This window comes from Dipodomys merriami, unplaced genomic scaffold, assembly GCF_024711535.1.
Source record: "Dipodomys merriami isolate MVZ:Mamm:240054 unplaced genomic scaffold, mDipMer1.0.p SCAF_143, whole genome shotgun sequence".
In the NCBI taxonomy this organism is placed as follows: domain Eukaryota; kingdom Metazoa; phylum Chordata; class Mammalia; order Rodentia; family Heteromyidae; genus Dipodomys; species Dipodomys merriami.
In genome coordinates, this window is record NW_027202749.1 from 79,801 (window position 1) to 96,674 (window position 16,874).

The 16,874-nt window shown below is 44.9% G+C and overlaps 1 protein-coding gene across 5 annotated transcripts in view; it reads left to right on the forward strand.

Moving 5' to 3' along the window:
- Positions 1 to 8,294, forward strand: part of Pigg (phosphatidylinositol glycan anchor biosynthesis class G (EMM blood group)) — a 34,171-nt gene extending 25,877 nt beyond the window's left edge. For 3 of the 5 annotated variants that reach the window (XM_070021620.1, XM_070021618.1, XM_070021617.1), the window contains exons 11-13: positions 2,581 to 2,890; positions 5,995 to 6,158; positions 7,777 to 8,294. In XM_070021620.1, coding sequence (XP_069877721.1) covers positions 2,581 to 2,890; positions 5,995 to 6,158; positions 7,777 to 8,017 — 715 coding nt within the window. In that variant the 3' untranslated portion in view covers positions 8,018 to 8,294. Of the gene's footprint in view, positions 1 to 1,104; positions 1,736 to 2,580; positions 2,891 to 5,994; positions 6,159 to 7,776 lie in introns of those variants that run through there. The other 2 variants (XM_070021621.1, XM_070021622.1) reach the window with 2 other exon arrangements.
- The last annotated feature ends 8,580 nt before the right edge of the window (positions 8,295 to 16,874 follow it).

Consider the following 16,874-nt stretch of genomic DNA (forward strand, 5'->3'; position numbering starts at 1 on the left):
GGGACAGTGCCTAGGGCCTGAGTTCAAGCCCCAGGGAGGGGGTGGGGAATCCTGCTTGGGCTGGCTCCAAACTGATCCACAGATCTCAGCCTCCAGAGTAGCTAGGATTATAAATATGAGCACCCAGTACCTTTTTTAAAAACCAGTACTAATTTCTGTACCTTACAATTATCTAGAATTAACCAATACCGCTTTTCTAGTCAAACAAAGGGTCTAAGTGACAACCAAGAGCTGTGGCTACGCCTTGTAGCTGGTAACGGGTTATACAAGGAAACACCTGCTGACAGTGGTGGAGCGTTAGGGGCTGAAGTGTTACCCAGTGCCTGCCGTGGGTAACAGCAATGTGGTGGAGGCCAGGGGAACAAGAAGAAGGGGGAGCGGACGTTCGGAGAGTCATCTAAAGGCTTTTTGATTTTTTTGTGTGTGTATGTGCTGGTCCTGGGGCTTGAATTCAAAGCCTGGCACTGTCCTTTAGCTTTCTTTTTTGTGCAAGGCTTGTGCTTTATCACCTGAACCACAGTCATACGTATGGCTTTTTGTTAATTAGAGATGAATCTCACAGACTTTCCTGCCTGGGCTGGCTTTGAACCTTGATCATCACATCTCAGCCTCCTGAGTAGCTAAGATTTTTTAGATATGAGCTACCAGTGCCCAGCAAGATGTTGGCTTTGAGGCATAAGCCAAGGTAGTTGTCCTAGTTTGATCTTACATATGATGGTATCTCAAAGGACAGTGTGCAAATGAGTTCCTCATTATCTCCCAGACTTGACTTCAGTGTCACCCATCTAGACTATGACCATCTTTCCTTGCCTTCCCTTCTTTTCCTGCAACATGCCCTTTGTTCAATTAAAAAAAAAAAAAATAGCCCAGGTGCCTTTTTCCTCAATGCAGTAAAATTCTCCACTTTCCAAGCAGTCTCACCCAAAATATGTCCTTGTTCCTGATCCAACAGACTCCAGATGTGCTCCAATTCTGGATCCATCCATCCTGGTTCTGGACCTGTCCTGGCTCCAGATCTACCTAGTTCTGGATCTTCTTTGCTTCTAGGTTCAGTTAGCATTCTCAGACCCTTTGCCTTCCACACCTCCTTTCTTTTCCTTTTAGAAGCCTATTTGTGGCTGGCACTGAGTACTGGGAACTTATTGGAGATGTCTGCTGATGCTGTCCCTCTGTTCTCCATCCACTGACCCTGGCAGCATCTCCTGGTACAGAGCCTCGTGTCTTTTCTTCCTTGAAATGTCTTCCCTGGCTCCAACCTTTGCTGCTTCTGCATGACTGGAATCATGTGGTCCTTCCTTTGCTTTCACATTAGGGCACATGGCCCAGGGTGCTAGGTACCTGACCCCAGATTCTCAGCTAGGCCACACTGCATCCCATGTGGTACATACACCCACATTGTGTTAATTAAACCGTTCATACTGAAGAAAGGAGTGTTTTTTTTCTGTCAGTCATGGGACTTGAACTCTGGGCCTGGGCGCTGTCCCTCACCTCTTCAGCTCAAGGCTAGTGCTCTACCACTTGAGCCACAAGCCACTTCCAGCTTTTTCTGTTTATGTAGTGCTAAGGAATCGAACCCAGGGCCTCATGCATGAGAGGCAAGCACTCAACCACTGAGCCACCTTCTCAGCCCCCAGGAATTTTTTTAATGAAAGTATATACCTAAGAAAATACGATACAGGAAAATTCATTTTTTGAAACAGATACATTATTATATTGATATTTCATTTAAAGTTTACTTAACATTATTTTAGATGACCATCTTTTGTAGTATATTTTAAATATTCATTTATGAATCTGCTAAAAATATGTTTTAGGAATAAATGTTTTATAAGATAAAATTCTTGAGCATATATCCTAAATTGTACACTTCACAGACTCAATTGAAGAACTAAAGTACTTATAATAGTACTTAGTTTTTACTGAATATTTGCTGTGTAGCAAACACTTTATGTGTATTCTTCCTAGGATAATCATGTAAGGTGTAGAGTTCACCTTTTGTTCTTTTCACAGATACATTGTCAGAGATGTTAAGTTTTCCTAAACAATAAAACTAGTGAACCAAAGAGCCCAGACTGAACAGTTTGGCCCACTGCATGTTGTCCATGTGTACACACATAAGTAGTCACACCCTTTAAAAAATCTGCTTCACCGTGAACGTGCTTGGTTAGCACAGTCAGCATTTTGCACCTACAGAAGTTTCAGACAGTTGGATTTTATACTAGCATAATTGTTTTTACGTTAGTTATGCAAAGCAGGTAGATGATTTCCCTGGCATACTGTCAGGCCATAGCTCTGGTCCTGTAACTAGGTGATATTTTGTCTACATCAGCAAGGTTTCTTCAAAGACAGCTCCATCAGGAAAGTGCACTCAAAGACACACCTGTTGTCCTGGCAGGGTGCTCCTCCAAGGCACAGGTGAAGAGCTGGCATGCCACCTTCCGTGATGCTAGCTGTCTACAGGAGGGCACTGTGGCTCATTTAGTCCCTTCCTAATTAAATGCACTCTTTAAATGGGAAAATTATGTATTTCTATTTTTCTAGATGGCACATATGAATCTAACTTGTTTTGCTTTTTTTTAGGGGTATTATTGAAGCTCGTTTTGTTTATGTCTTTGTCCTTGGCATTCTGTTCACGGGTACCAAAGACTTGCTTAAGTCTCAAGTCATTGCTGCAGACTTCAAAATCAAGACTATAGGCTTATGGGAGATATATAGTGGATTAGTTCTTCTGGCAGCTTTGCTCTTGAGGCCACATAATCTTCCGGTGTTAGCATTTAGTCTCTTGATTCAGACTCTAATGACTAAGTTCATCTGGAAGCCCCTGAAACACGATGCAGCCGAGGTCACTGTTATGCATTATTGGTTCGGTCAAGCATTCTTCTACTTCCAGGTAGGTTTTCATTATTATCATGGGTAGAAGACTGTTAACTTTTCAAGTCATTTACCTTGTACTATTTTTTTGAGACAATTTTGTAAGTTAGAAAGATGAATTTGCTCAGTGAAAGAATTGTCAGTAAGCATGAATTATGCTTAAATCTCATGTGTATTTAATAAGATAAAGTACAGTCATTTGAGAAAGACATTCTCAGTATGGATGGATAGGTGTGTGAGACAATGGATTGTTGCATTGCAGAGTGAGGTGAAGATTGCTTTATTACATGTAATTAAGGAAATGCTTCAAGTGTTCCATGTACTTGATGAATGTAGTAAGAGTTTGCTCCCTTATACCTTTGTGCCATTCTTTATGCTGTCTCCACTGTCTGATGTCCCTGTGTGGCTGTTAGTTCCCCAGGGCCTAAAGGACTGCCACTCTTCTCTCTAGTGTTTAAAAACTCATTGAAAACAGCCTGGAAACCTGGAAACTCACTTATGGTGGATATGAGGTTATCTTAGCACCGGTGGTGGGTCTGGGAGTAACCTAGTTCTTCCCACTATCCCCAGAGAGAATGAAACTCTCCATAGAACCCCTCAGCTGGACTCTCTGCTGAGTATCTACCAACTTTGGGAGGGCTTATCCATGTGTACCAGCTTCTCCACCTGTCCGGTCCTGCGTTCTTTTGTGGCTACGGTGAAGAGAGTAGCCTTTTCACTGTTAGGTTTCTGTGAGCCTAGTCTTGCCCTGGGAACAGCTGTAATTATGTGGCTTACCTTGTCTGTGCTTCTGATCCCAAAGCCAAATGGTGGTCACAGGTGAAATTCAAGAAACATGTAAGTCCTGCTGGCTGCTGGTGGCTCTTGCCTGTAATCCTAGCTGCTCAGGAGGCAAACATCTGAGGATTGCAGTTCGAAGCCAGCCACGGCAGGAAAGTCTGTGGGACTCTTTATCGCCACCAAACTACCAAAGGAAGCCAGAAGTAGAGCTCTGGCTCAAGTACCACAGTGCTAGTGTTGAACAAAAGAAGTTCTGGGACAGTGCCTAGGCCCTGAGTTCAAGCCCCAGCACCAGCACAAAAGAAAAAAAGAAATATCTAAGTCCTTGAATAGCATGACCAGACTGGGCTGGTCCTGGGCTCAGCCTGTTAAGGCTCCCCTGGCCTTCCCCACTGTCTCCACCCTGGTCTCCCTCCGGACCAGCTCAGCCCCCATAGATTATTAGTAATCTGTGGAAGGTAGAATCACACAAGCATCATTAGGATGTAAGTGGCTACCAGCCTGAACTCTGGGACCCAGCAGTTTCCACCAGATGGTCTTTGACAAGTGCTTGCTATGCTTTAGTTTCCTTTTTGTAAACTGGGGATGGTATATAGTGCCCTTCTCCTGGGCTGTGGTAGGGTCAGAAGCCTGGCTTAGCCTGACCCTGCCACTAAGCTGTTTTGACACTTATAGAGTTTGCTTTGCCACAAGGAATGGTCCCATTTCCACAGTGTTTAAGGTGCGGATCAGTGTGTGGTCATACTTGCATTACTGTGCACCTGCAGGCAATGGCCGGTCGCTGTAGTGGGCACCCATCTAGATGCCAGGGATCAGACAGACACCAACTCAGCAAAGACTTGAGTCTCATGCAAATGAGCTGTGAGTCTCTCTTTCTGGGAACCATTTACACAAGGTTTGGCTGAGCTCTGCAAGCTCAGTAGTCAACCCCATTTCACCCCATTCTCTCTCCCCCAAGCCTTCAGCTCCCAAAGGCCCCTTTCCTCAGGTTGAGTCCCTTTCCCTTCACTGTTCCTTCCTGAGGGAAGATCTGTAGCCTTGCCGCCACTGGATTCTGCCTTCAGTGCTGAATTTCCTCAACAACATGGAAATTGGGCATGGACGCTCCACTCTGGTTGCTGGCCTCCTCGTGCACTAAGTCTCTGGTCTGTACAGTGATAGTGTACCTTGTTAGTACGGTTGAGGATGATGTTAATGTGACTGTGCATCACATGTTACCCGCTGCTCAGCCACATGGTCCCCTCTTTACTGGTCTATATTATTTGGGGGCTGCCATCAAGCTCCAGGAGCCACGTCTACTTCCATCCGCACCAGGCCCCTATCCCTGCACCTTGCCCTCCCTTACTCTGATGGCCCCGCTACCATCTCACCAGAAGGTCCTGAGAGCAGAATCCTGAGCATAGCCATTTCAGGGTAATGCTCGGGTAAGCCTAAGGCAGAGGTGAATGTGAATTCAAGGATGCAAGAGAGAGAGAGGTTTATAGAGAGGAGGCATTGTAGATGTCATATCTTCCTGACCCCATAGGTACCCCTGGAACCAGATATCTGCCACAGGGAGGGGCAGCAAGGAATAGGGCTGACTACTGTGGGGCTTGCAGAGCTCAGCCAAGCCTGTGTAAGTGGTTCCCAGAAAGGCCTGTGCTGAGCCTGGGGTAGCCTCAAGTGCCATCAGAGTGTCAGAGTGTAAGTGGCCCATAAGCATCAGAGTAAAGTTTGCATGTGCAGCTGACAAACCAGAATCAGTGGACTGGATCTGCAAAGATCATTTTCTCCAGTCCAAAATACCACCACACAGCACAGGTAAAGGGTGTGGCACTAACCCTTCTCTCACACATCATTTCACTGGCCAGGTTTGGTTGTGACCAATCAGTCTCTCAATATCAGTAGAAAGTCAGTCCTCAGTGAGCAGTTGCTAAACTATGAGAGACGTCAACCATGTAACTCACAGCAGCATCCATAGGACTTGCTATATGGCCAGCCATTGTCCATTCCCCTTGTCTAGACCATACGGCAGTGTCTCCCGGAGCCCTCTGAACCATACTCAGGCAGAGGTCCTCAAGGAAAGATGGCTGTACTTTTGATGTGAGAGAGGGTTCTGGCCTGAAAGTGTGAGATGCCCACACAGTCAGTCATCAGACTGGCAGAGGGGTGCTTTTCTGCAGGCCACTCCTCTTACCTTCTTTGCCTAGAGAGACACAGCAGTCAGGTAGGTGATTGATCCATGGCTAGCCCAGTGACAGGAAGGAAAAGCCCGGTGCCTGCCTCAGACCATGGGTTCACAATATCACAGTCATCTGGCTCTTGTGAGTGCTTTACACTAATATAGTGGCTCCTGTATTCCAGGGTAATTCTAACAACATCGCCACCATTGACGTCTCAGCAGGCTTCGTGGGCTTAGACACCTACATGGAAGTTCCAGCCACGTTCCTGACTGTGTTTGGGACATATGTGGGGCCTGTGCTATGGGCCAGCCACTTAGCACACTTCCTGAGCTCAGCGACAAGCAGGTGACACATCTTTGTCTTTTACCACAAATCTGATGGCAGGGTGACTGATTTAAAGAGTACCTTTACAGGCACTGATGGTTCACGCCTGTAATCCTAGCCACTCAGGGAGCTGAGATCTGAGGATCACAGCTCAAAGCCAGCCCAGGCAGGAAAGTCCATTTACCCACCAGAAAACTGGAAGTGGAGTTGTGTCTCAAAATGGTAAAGTTCTAGTCTTGAGCAAGAGACCTCAGGGACAGCATCCAGATCGTAAGTTCAAGCTCTACAACTGATTTAAAAATAAATAAATGAATGAATGAAAAGTACCTTATTATAGATAGAATATCTGAACTCTAAAGATCACTGCTCGTCTTTTCCTTACGTAAGAAGCATGGTTTAGGGCTGGTATGTGGCAAAGCGCTTGCCCACCAAGTGCAACACCTTATGGCTCAAAGTCTCATCTGAGGGGTTTTGTGTACCAGATTCAGGACCAAGTTCAAACCACACAAGAAGAACTGTACTGTACTTCCAGCTGAAGTTTTTCTGTGACGAGGGTTAGGAAAAGTAGAGGCATAGTCACAGAGAAGAGGGGGTCAGCATAGTTTTGATACTCATGTTTGGCTTCCAGAAACCCTAGTGGAGATACAGGGACAGGCCCTAAAAGGAGCTGTTGGCCATGCAGGTTCTGGGTCACTGCGAGCCGCTGGGGCCGCCATCTATCCGCAGGAGGCTGACAGCCAAGTGCAGAGATGAGGTGTCACGTTCAGGAACACGTGAGCGTCACCCCCTAACCTCGTCGGTCTTGGGCCTGAGGACCCTTCCCAGGACCCAGTTTGCTCATGAGCTCACCTCTCTTGGGACCCTCAACAGACCCTCAGATGTGCCTCAACAGATAAAGCTTTCCAGGCCTACCCAGCTTGAGTCAGTGCTCCTTGCCTAGGCTTCTGCAGCATCCCACTGTCTATTCATCGCCTCTTTACTATTACTCCATGAAAGAGGTGTCTTCAGCGGGGACTGTACCAGTTCTGTTCTCCAGGCAGCTCTCATGTTACCCAATTAGTTGACAGCATTATGTGGTGTTTTGCTAATTAAAGAGTATTCCTGTAATTTATTCATTTATTTTTGCCAGTCCTGGGGCTTGAACTCAGGGCCTGGGCACTGTCCCTGAGCTTCTTTTGCTTAGGCCTAGTGCTCTACCACTTGAGCCACTTCTGGCTTTTTCTGTGTATGTGGTACTAAGGAATTGAACCCAGGGCTTCATGCATGGTAGGCAAGCACCCTACCACTAAGCCACATTCCCAGCCCCATTCCTCTATTTTAGAATATTTTTTCTTCTTTTTTATTTATTTGTAGAACTGGGGATTAAACCCAGGATCTCACACATGCTAGGCAAGTGCTCTGCCACAGAGCTGCTTTTCCCAGCCCTTTTTAGAAAATGACAGGGGCTCACTGAGTTTCCCAAAGTAGGCTCAAACTTCCTATTTTCCTCCCTTTAGCCAGGTTTACAGGTGTCTGCTGCCCCACCCAACTTCTTCTGTGATACAGAAGCCATAGTGCCATAACCGTTTTCAAAGTAAAAGTACTGGCGACACATATGTTTGTTGTAGGTACTGATGCATGTTTTCTGGTTTATTCACAGTGGCTCAGCACTACGTTGTGCATGCTTCTGCTATGCACTGATTTGTTCTGTTCCAGTTGCCACATATATCATTCTCGTGACATCCCTGCGCTACCACTTATTCATATGGAGTGTCTTTTCTCCAAAGCTTCTCTATGAGGGGATGCATCTGCTCATTACAGCTGCTCTCTGTGCTCTGTTCACGGCCATGGACCAGACGGGCCACACAAGGATGTACATGAAGACAGACACCCGTAGCTGATGTGTTTTTACAGTTCCTGTTTGGGTCATGGATTTGAGTATTGAAAAATCTGCCCCTGGGTTGCAAACATGGCTCAGTTGGTAGAGCCTAGCCAGTGAGCAAGAATGTCTGGCAAGGAGTTGAAGTCCCAGTCTATGACCTGAAAAGAAGAGAAAGAAAAGTCTGCCATGTCATGTTCTGGAAGGGAAAAAAAAAAGTGAAGCCTATGAAGTTGATGAAGAGATTCAGTTGCACTGGAATTTAAATTAAATAGTAAGCAGTTTAATAAAAGATTACTTTAAAATATACTATATCATATTTTCTGTGTTGCCAATCATTCCAGAAACTTCTGGACTTTTAGTTTCCTCTGGATAAGTTATGAATCTGTGTGTTTAAGATTCTGGCCTTTGGACTGGCACGTATGACTCTCCCAGGAGGCCAGGAGCCTGTGGAGGAAGCACATCTACTACCAGGGTCTAGAGCTCAGCCCCTGCATAGCACTGGGAGCCCAAGGCACTTCAGCTTAACACAATACTGATGGCATTTGAAATGAAAGTTTAAAAGCATTTTTTAAAAAGCATTCATTTAGCCAGTTCCTGGTGGCTCACACCTGTAATGCTAGCTACTCAGGAGGCTGAGATCTGAAGATCATGGTTCAGATCCTGCCCAGGCAGAAAATTCCTTGAGACTCTTACTTCCACTTAACCAGCAAAAAATTGGATGTGGCCAGATGCCAGTGGCTCCAGTTTATAATCCTAGAAACTCAGGAGGTTGAGATCCTAGGATTGTGGTTTGAAGCCAGACCAGGCAGGAATGTCTGTGAGAATGTTATCTAATTAATTACCAAAAAGCCGGAAGTAGAGCTGTGGCTCAGGTGGTAAGAGCCTTGTGGAAAAATTAAAAAAAAAAAAAAAAAAAGGTCAGGGACCATGCCCAGGCCCTGAATTCAAGCTCCAGGACTAGCATACACACATACACAGGAAGAAGAAGGAGGAGGAGGGGGAGGGGGAGGGGGAGGGGGAGGGGGAGGGGGAGGAAAGAATCTGGAGACCGGGCACCACTGGTTCCCGCCTACAATCCTAGCTACTCAGGAGGCTGCTACTCAGGAGGCTGAGATCTGAGGGACAGCGCCCAGGCCCAGTAATCTGGGCTTGGGATGTTGTTCAAGTGATAGAATGCTTGAGATCCTGAATTCAGTTCTCAATACCACCAAAAAATAAAAAGTTGTCAGGTATGGTACTTCACATCTATAATCCTAGCGCTCAAGAGTCAGGCAAGTGTGTAAGATGGAAATAACACCTGGGCCCACCACAGGACTGGTCTAAGGATTTAGGAAGAGGTTCCTAAACCATGTACATAAACCTCAAACCCGCTTTTTCTAGCTCTTTACTAGCTCTCCCACCTCTTTCCCAGCTCTCTCTTTCGCACCTCTTTTCCAGCCGCATGGAGGACCAACATGGCCTGGTGCCAGCCAGAATGATGAATAAACCTACCCCTTACCTGAATACCACGTGCATAGTGTGGTTTTTACTCAGCTACCTCTTTTTAAAAACCTAACATAAATGGTGCCATGACTCGGATAAAGGGCTTAAAGTCAGGATAGCTGGGATTCCTCTCCGGTTTTTTTTTTCTTTTTTCTTTTTTTGTTTGTTTTTCCCTTTTTGCTCTGAGGAATACCTACAGTTCTGACGGCCTTTTCTGAACCCGTCTGTCTGCTGCGGACACAGCACATCGATACCATTGCTGCCTTCACGTCCACGTCCACACCACTAATCTACTCTGGTGAGTGAAACTACTCTCTACAGTTCTCTGTCACTCAGTCTCTATCCAGACATGGCACCACGCCAGAGAGCGCCTACGGCCTTTAGCTGAAAGGCTGGTCACCTCTGAAGCCGAGGACACTTGGTTTTGGGGGCTTGGCCATTTCTAGAGGGCTCTGGGGGAAGTTGGGGCACCGCTTCTGCCTGGTCAGCTCTCCTTCACTCACAGAACTGACTCTCCTACACATTTAATGGGGTGCTGTGAGTCACGCCTGAGCCGTGAAACCCTCCTGCGCTCCCTGGAAAGCCAGAGAGCCTAATTTTATGCAATTCTCAGATGTAGACAGTTTTTGCTACTGCAATGGTAAATGGTCAGAAGTCTGTTTACTTTCAGGCTCTCTTTGCTCTCTCTCTGCCATTCATGTCCAAGTTTCCCTATCTGTCCCTTTCTCTTTTCTACAACATTTTGGCTTGTGCCCTGAAGAGTGCGACGCAGGCTGGGTCCCGGGGACCCCGTCTAGGTTCCCTCTCAAAGGCTAGCCCATGTAGGCTTGGTCTATTTGTTCAGGGTTTCTTTGCATTCTTTCAGAAATTCACCATCTTGAGTTCGCCATCTTGGCCACATGGTGGGTTAAGGGTTTGGCCTCATCTGACTCTTAACCTTACACCAAGCTTACTACTCCATCTATTCTAAGGTGCCTTGCTAACAAGTTGCTCTTTTCACAGTCCCTGGTAAGTGAGGCCCAACAATCTGATGTGCTTTGCTTTGTTAGCAAAGATGTCTACACATTGTTGTCAAAAATTTTAGGTTTTGAGTTTTGCCTTTTTATTTTGTGTTGTGTATTCTACTACTGACTACGTGGTGCTAAAATTCTCATCACATCTAACAAGTTTTGTCATTGCAGAATATTTGTTGGCAATTCTTGATAAGGACCAGGTAAGCTCTATTTGATCTCTTTGTTGCTTTCATTGGAAATAATAAAGGCTGTTGTGGCAAAGATTGCAGTTCAAAGCCAACCCGGGCTGAAAAATCCCTAAGACTCCCTCTCCCAACTAACCTGCAAAGAGTCAGACTGGAAGCATGGCTCAAGATTCTTATCTCGAACCAGCAAACGCTGCAAGTGGTACTATAACTCAAAGTGGTTCAGTGCTGGCCTTGAGCAGACGTGCTCAGGGACAGTGCCCAGGCCTTGAGTTCAATCCTCTTTGAACACCAACTGGGACAAGCCATCCCAGCAACGAGCACCTAGACTCAGCCAGTCTGGGGAACAAGGGAACATGGAGAGGAGTAAGAGGAGATGATGTCACATCAGCTACTTTGTGCCGGCCCTTTCAAAATTAACCAGAGCCGGGAGGTCAGTAGAAGTAAGAAGCCTGCCCATCCAATGTCTATACCTATCTACCTATTAACTGAACGGGAATTTATATTCTTGCCTTTGTCACCTGACTTCTCTACCTCGTTGCCAGATGTCAGAAGTAGCTAGGGACATTTCTACCAACATTTTCAGCCCCAAGTCCTTCCTCTTGCCATTTATTTGCTCTCTAGTATTTTTTTCCAGCCCCTCAATGCCTCATGAGACTTCTCCAGACTTCAAGAGACTTGCCTCCTCTAGAATTCATCTAAGGACTCATGCCACCAAGGGACAGCTGCTGCTTGCTGCCTTCTCTGGGAGAAGACCAAATTCCAGCCTTTTGACCCTATTGTCAATGCCCCTTGTCAGCAGGAAGTAGCCAGAGAGAATCTGAACCCAAAAAAAAACACAACAACAACAACAAAAATCCCTCCCAATATCACAAAGATAGCCATTAATACTTTGGACAGGTACCAGTAGCTCTACTATTCTGTTTTTTGTTTTTTGTTGTTGTTTTTTTTTTGGTCCAGTCGTGGGGCCTGAACTCTGGGCCTGGGCGCTGTCCCTCAGCTCTTCAGCTCAAGGCTAGCACTCTACCACTTGAGCCACAGCACCACTTCTGGCTTTTTTCTTTTTGCTTATGTGGTGCTGAGGAATCGAACCCAGGGCCTCAGGTATGCAAGGCAAGCGCTCTACCACTGAGCCACCTTCCCAGCCCCTATTCTGTTTATTTTTATATAGGTTTGAAATTATCCATAAGAAAAAAGGGAATTAAGTAGGAAGATATTATATTGCTACCAACCAACATCAATAAATACAGATTCACTGGAATAACAGTGATAAAAAGTCAACCAAAAAAGTTTTGATATTATAATAAAAAAAAGGCAGGAAAATCTCACATTTCCAGGCCAGCCAGGAATACAATAGCAAAAGCCTGTCTGCCAAAATTTTGAAAATAAAATTTGCATATTAATAGAACATTTTAAAGAAAACTACTTTTTCTAAAATGACATTTGGTGAGCAGAGTGGCATTGTTTTACATTTTTGTAAATCTTTTTAGTGTCTGGCTAAAGATAATCATGGTCCACATTTGGTCCATTGTGATGTGTGTTTTTGAAGAACCAGAAGCAAATGACCCTCACATAGATCCATGGTAGGGAAGCAGCAGAGTATCACAATACTCATTCTCCCTCCTCTGACCATGTGAGTGTTACAGAATGTTTTTGTTGTTTTTTCAACCCCGTACTGACCAAGGTTTGAACTCGGGGCACTCGTTCCACTGGCTTGCTACCAGATGAGCCTCACCACTAACCATTCTGCTTGTGATCCTGGAGATAGAGGCCCAAGGACTCTTCTGCCTGGGATGGCTCCATCATGAGCTTCCAAGACTCAGCCTCCTGAATAGCTAGCATTATAGGTATAAGCCACCAGCACCAGCCAGATACTCAGTTTTGACACAACACAAAAACTTGACAAATGCTACTTCTTCCCCTGCCCTTCCTTTTTAATATATCATCTCAGGAAATGGAGGCCTGGCTCTCATGGCAGAGTACTAGCTTTGAGCAAAAAAAAAAAAAAAAAAAAAAAAAGCCAAATGAGCATGAAGTCCTGAGTTCCAGTCCCAGTACCGGCAAAAAAAAGGAAAAAAAGATACACTCTCACTGTGTTAGCCAGGCTAGCTCAAACTGACCATCCTTCTGTCTCAGTTTTTCCAAAGCTGGGATTACAAGTGTGTGCCTGGCTTCAAATGGTAGTTCTTACAGGTAAATTAGACAAGAAGAAAAGAGTGCATGTAAAACTACTGATGTGAATCAGAACCTTCTTATTCACAGTTTAAACAATGTCTGGAATATGTCATAATTCAAGCCTATTCTTGAACCAGTAGACTTGTACCCACATCATTTTCCTATAACTTCCTAAGGTATCATTGGTGGAAAGCCAAGGAAAGGGGACATAGAATTCACCGTACTATTTTTGAAACTTTTTTTGAGTCTTAAACTATTTTAAAACAAAAAGCTCTAATTTTACAACTTGCTGGTTAGTTGTAACTGCCTGTGAACTTCCGTGCCCCTCTGAGCTCAGACCCACTGCCTTACACCTGAATGGTCTTTACCTGGATGTGACTGAATTGTCCGCATCTCCTTGCAGGATGGTGCCGAGTTATACCGATCTACAAATGCTGGGACAGTAAGCACCCATCTCATCTGAAAAGTCCTATGTTCAAATGGCAAATCCAAGTTTGCAAAAACATGAAATCTCAACGTTAATCACCACCATCACATCACGAATGGCTTTTCCCCCTAAACTTACTGTCTTGCTTTCTTTTCAAGGAAAGGTCTGCCAAATGCTCAAATCCAAATTTCTGGTATGTCATTTTTTTTCCAGGAAAAGTAGTGCTGCATGTATGGCAGGGCTGGTTCAGCCACACACCTTTTCACTTGTCCATTCCTAGCCTACTCATTTAAAAGACATGCTCAAGCCAGGTGCCGGTGACTCACGCCTGTCATCCTAACTACTCAGGAGGCTGAGATCTGAGGATTGAGGTTCAAAGCCAGCCCAGGCAGGAAAATCTGTGAGACTCGTTCCCAATAAACCACAAGAAAATCGGGAGTGGTGCTGTGGCTCAAGTGGTAGAACACTTGCCTTGAGCTGAGGAGCTGAGGGATAGCACCCACGCCCAGAGTTCAAGCCTCACAACTGACCAAAAAAGAAATAAAAAAGACATGCTTGCAGGTCAAAACCTATTAAAATAAGTCACTGTCACCATTGCTGTAAGGGCGTCCCGAGGGAATCGTGTAAGATGTGTATGGCAGCAGCCACACACAGCCACAAGGCCAGGCTTTGGTCAGCACTTTGCCCACTGCTGCCTTTGCAACTCTTCTGATTCAGGAAAATACTGTAATCTGAAGGAATTAGGAAATGGGACTCAAAACACTTTTAAAGTGTCAGCATACAGAACCAACAATCAGCATTCAGTGAATACAAATAAGGAAATCTCTGGAAAGGAGAATGTATGGGAAGGACAAATGCCTAAGGATCATGCTAGAATGCTTCGGCTCCCAGCCCAAAGTATCTATGCTTTCCTGACATTAACAGAACAAAATTCAAGTGAAATCAAACAAAATTCCATACTTCATAAATGTGTTTTTGTTTTAAGAAAAAGACTATAAGGAATGTCCAGCCTAAAATAATTCTGTTCTCTAAAATTTAGCTACTTTCCTATTTCAGTCACTCTCTCCTGACTCACAACTGTAAAAGGTCGCCGAGTTTTCATACATTCTCCTTCTGTCCCAATTAACCAGATTTGCTATGGAATTACCATCATTTGTGACACATCTGCAGTTTACACAACTAGGCAGTTTTGATCTCTTAAGAAATGGCCCACTTGCTTACCCTTGGTTTTTCCGCAATGGCTATATAATTTAAACTCCTATTTTCTTTTTAAAGGAAGGAAGGGAGGGAAAGGAAGGAAGGAGAGAAAGGGAAAAAAAGAAAGAGACAAGGAAAAAAGACAAGCATTAGGTCGAGATTTCATTGAGTCTGTAGATCACATTGGGTAGGATGGTTGTTAGTTACTATGAGGTGGATCCGTTATTGAGGGTGAGTAAGCTATGAGAACAGGTTCATTTTCACATGCCACAGGAGTTGGTTAGTTATAAGACGTTCGTTATTCCATGAGGGGCTCCTGGTACAGAAGGCACAACCCTCTCTTACTCTCTTAACCTTGCTTTCTGCCATGAGATGGAACATCTCACATCAAGGGCTGGTGCCTTGGTTTTGTTCTTCCAGTCTCTAAAACAATCAGTACTCATGCTCCGATATTCTCTTCAAGCTACAGAAAATTGACTAAGAAGCAAAGTGCCAGTGGCTCACAATTGTAATCCTAGCTATTCAGGAGGCTGATATCTGAGGATTGCAGTTCAATACTAGGCAGAGCAGGAAAGTCCATAAGAATTTTATCTGCAATTAACCACCTAAAAGCCAGAATGGAGATGTGGCTCCAGTGATAGAGCATCCAAACTTGAGTGAAAAAAAACTAAGGGACAGTGCCCAGGCCCTGAGTTCAAGCACAGGAAAGAAAAAAGAAGAAAGAAAGAAAGAGAAAGAGAAAGAGAGGAAGGAAGGAAAGAAAAAGGAAGGAAGGAAAGAAGGAAGGGGGAGGAAGGGAAAGAAAGAGGGAGGGAGGGAGAGAAAAAGAGAAAAAAAAGAACAGAAAGGGAAAATATACTAAGACAAGTGGTATCTAGAGCATGTATAGTAAACCTCTAAACATCAACCAGAAAGTAAAAATACAATTATTTTGAAAGCAAGGGCTAAAGAATGCAAAAGACCAAATACACAGTAAAGACACTACCCTAGCAATTGTAGAAATGCAGGAAACCAATCTACCATTTCAAAGTAACCACCAAGGATGTGAGGGCGATCTGGCTGCAACATCTGTCACCCCATTGATGGCCAGGGTTGATTCGGCTGATCTGGCTGGCAGGGCGGGTGTCCCCTTCCTCCCTCAGCACTCCATGTGCGACCCTCCCGTCCCTCCCGAAGCTGCGCGCTCGGTCAAAGAGGACGACCATCCCCGACAGAGGAGGACCGGTCTTCGGTCACGGGTATACGAGTACTGCACTCCCCGGCTAGAACCTCCAAACAAGCTCTCAAAGTCCACCAAAATGACAGAATTGCTGAGACCAAAGATACCCACTGCTGAGAGGAAGGGAGACTCTGCTGCCAAATGCACCTTGCTGGTGACTATTTTGGAAGCTCCACTGTGCACAGTGAACCTGAAGTGGCTGGTAGAGAAAAAACTGTGACTTAACCTTTTCCTGGGGCTGGGGCCCAGAAGACTTGCCTTGTGAGCAAGATGGCTGTTGAGTGTTTTCTGCTGACAGCAAGTACAACAGGGGACTTCCCATGGTGAGGCCGAAAGGGGTCAACCAGGTTTTTAATAACCCATGCTTAACAGAATTCACTCACTCTGCAAGACCACTATTAATCTCTCCCAAGTGTAAGGTGCTCCTGATAACCTAATTATCCTGCATTAACCTGAAGGTTACAACACTAAGGACTTAGCACAGGAGCTGTTGAGGGGCACTCAAACCACATCCAAGCCATAGCCATTATCTACTATGTTCTCTTATATCTCACTTATTATTATTAATAATATCGTTATTATTATTATCGTGGGACTTCAACTCTGGGCCTGGGCGCTGTCTGTCAGCCTTTCAGAGTGATCACACAGTAGACAAGTGGACACCGATCAGGGAGGAGCCAGTTTTGCTCTTTTGTAACAACCCATTCTCCTGGGAACTATTTCTTCAAGGCCAGGGTCAATCCCTTCCCAGGGCAGTGAGGACTAGCTTTCCAATATGTGAGCTTCTAGGTGCCACACACAAACTATATCAGAAACCAGATCAGCAGATAAAAGGATTTTCATTGCCACACATTATAATAGTGAAAAAGGAACTATAAACAAACTATAAACAAACTGTGGCTTACACAATGAAACAAAATACCAGAATCACATGAGTGAATCTAAAAACTATAATGTCTGAGTACACAAAACATAGTTACTAAAATTAAATGCAATATGGGTGCATTTATGTAAAGTTTTTTTTGTTTTTTGTTTTTTGTTTTTTTTTTTTTGGTCGGCCGTGGGGCTTGAACTCTGGGCCTGGGCGCTGTCCTTCAGCTCTTCAGCTCAAGGCGAGTGCTCTACCACTTGAGCCACAGCGCCACTTCCATTATGTAAAGTTTTTAAAACATACAAGT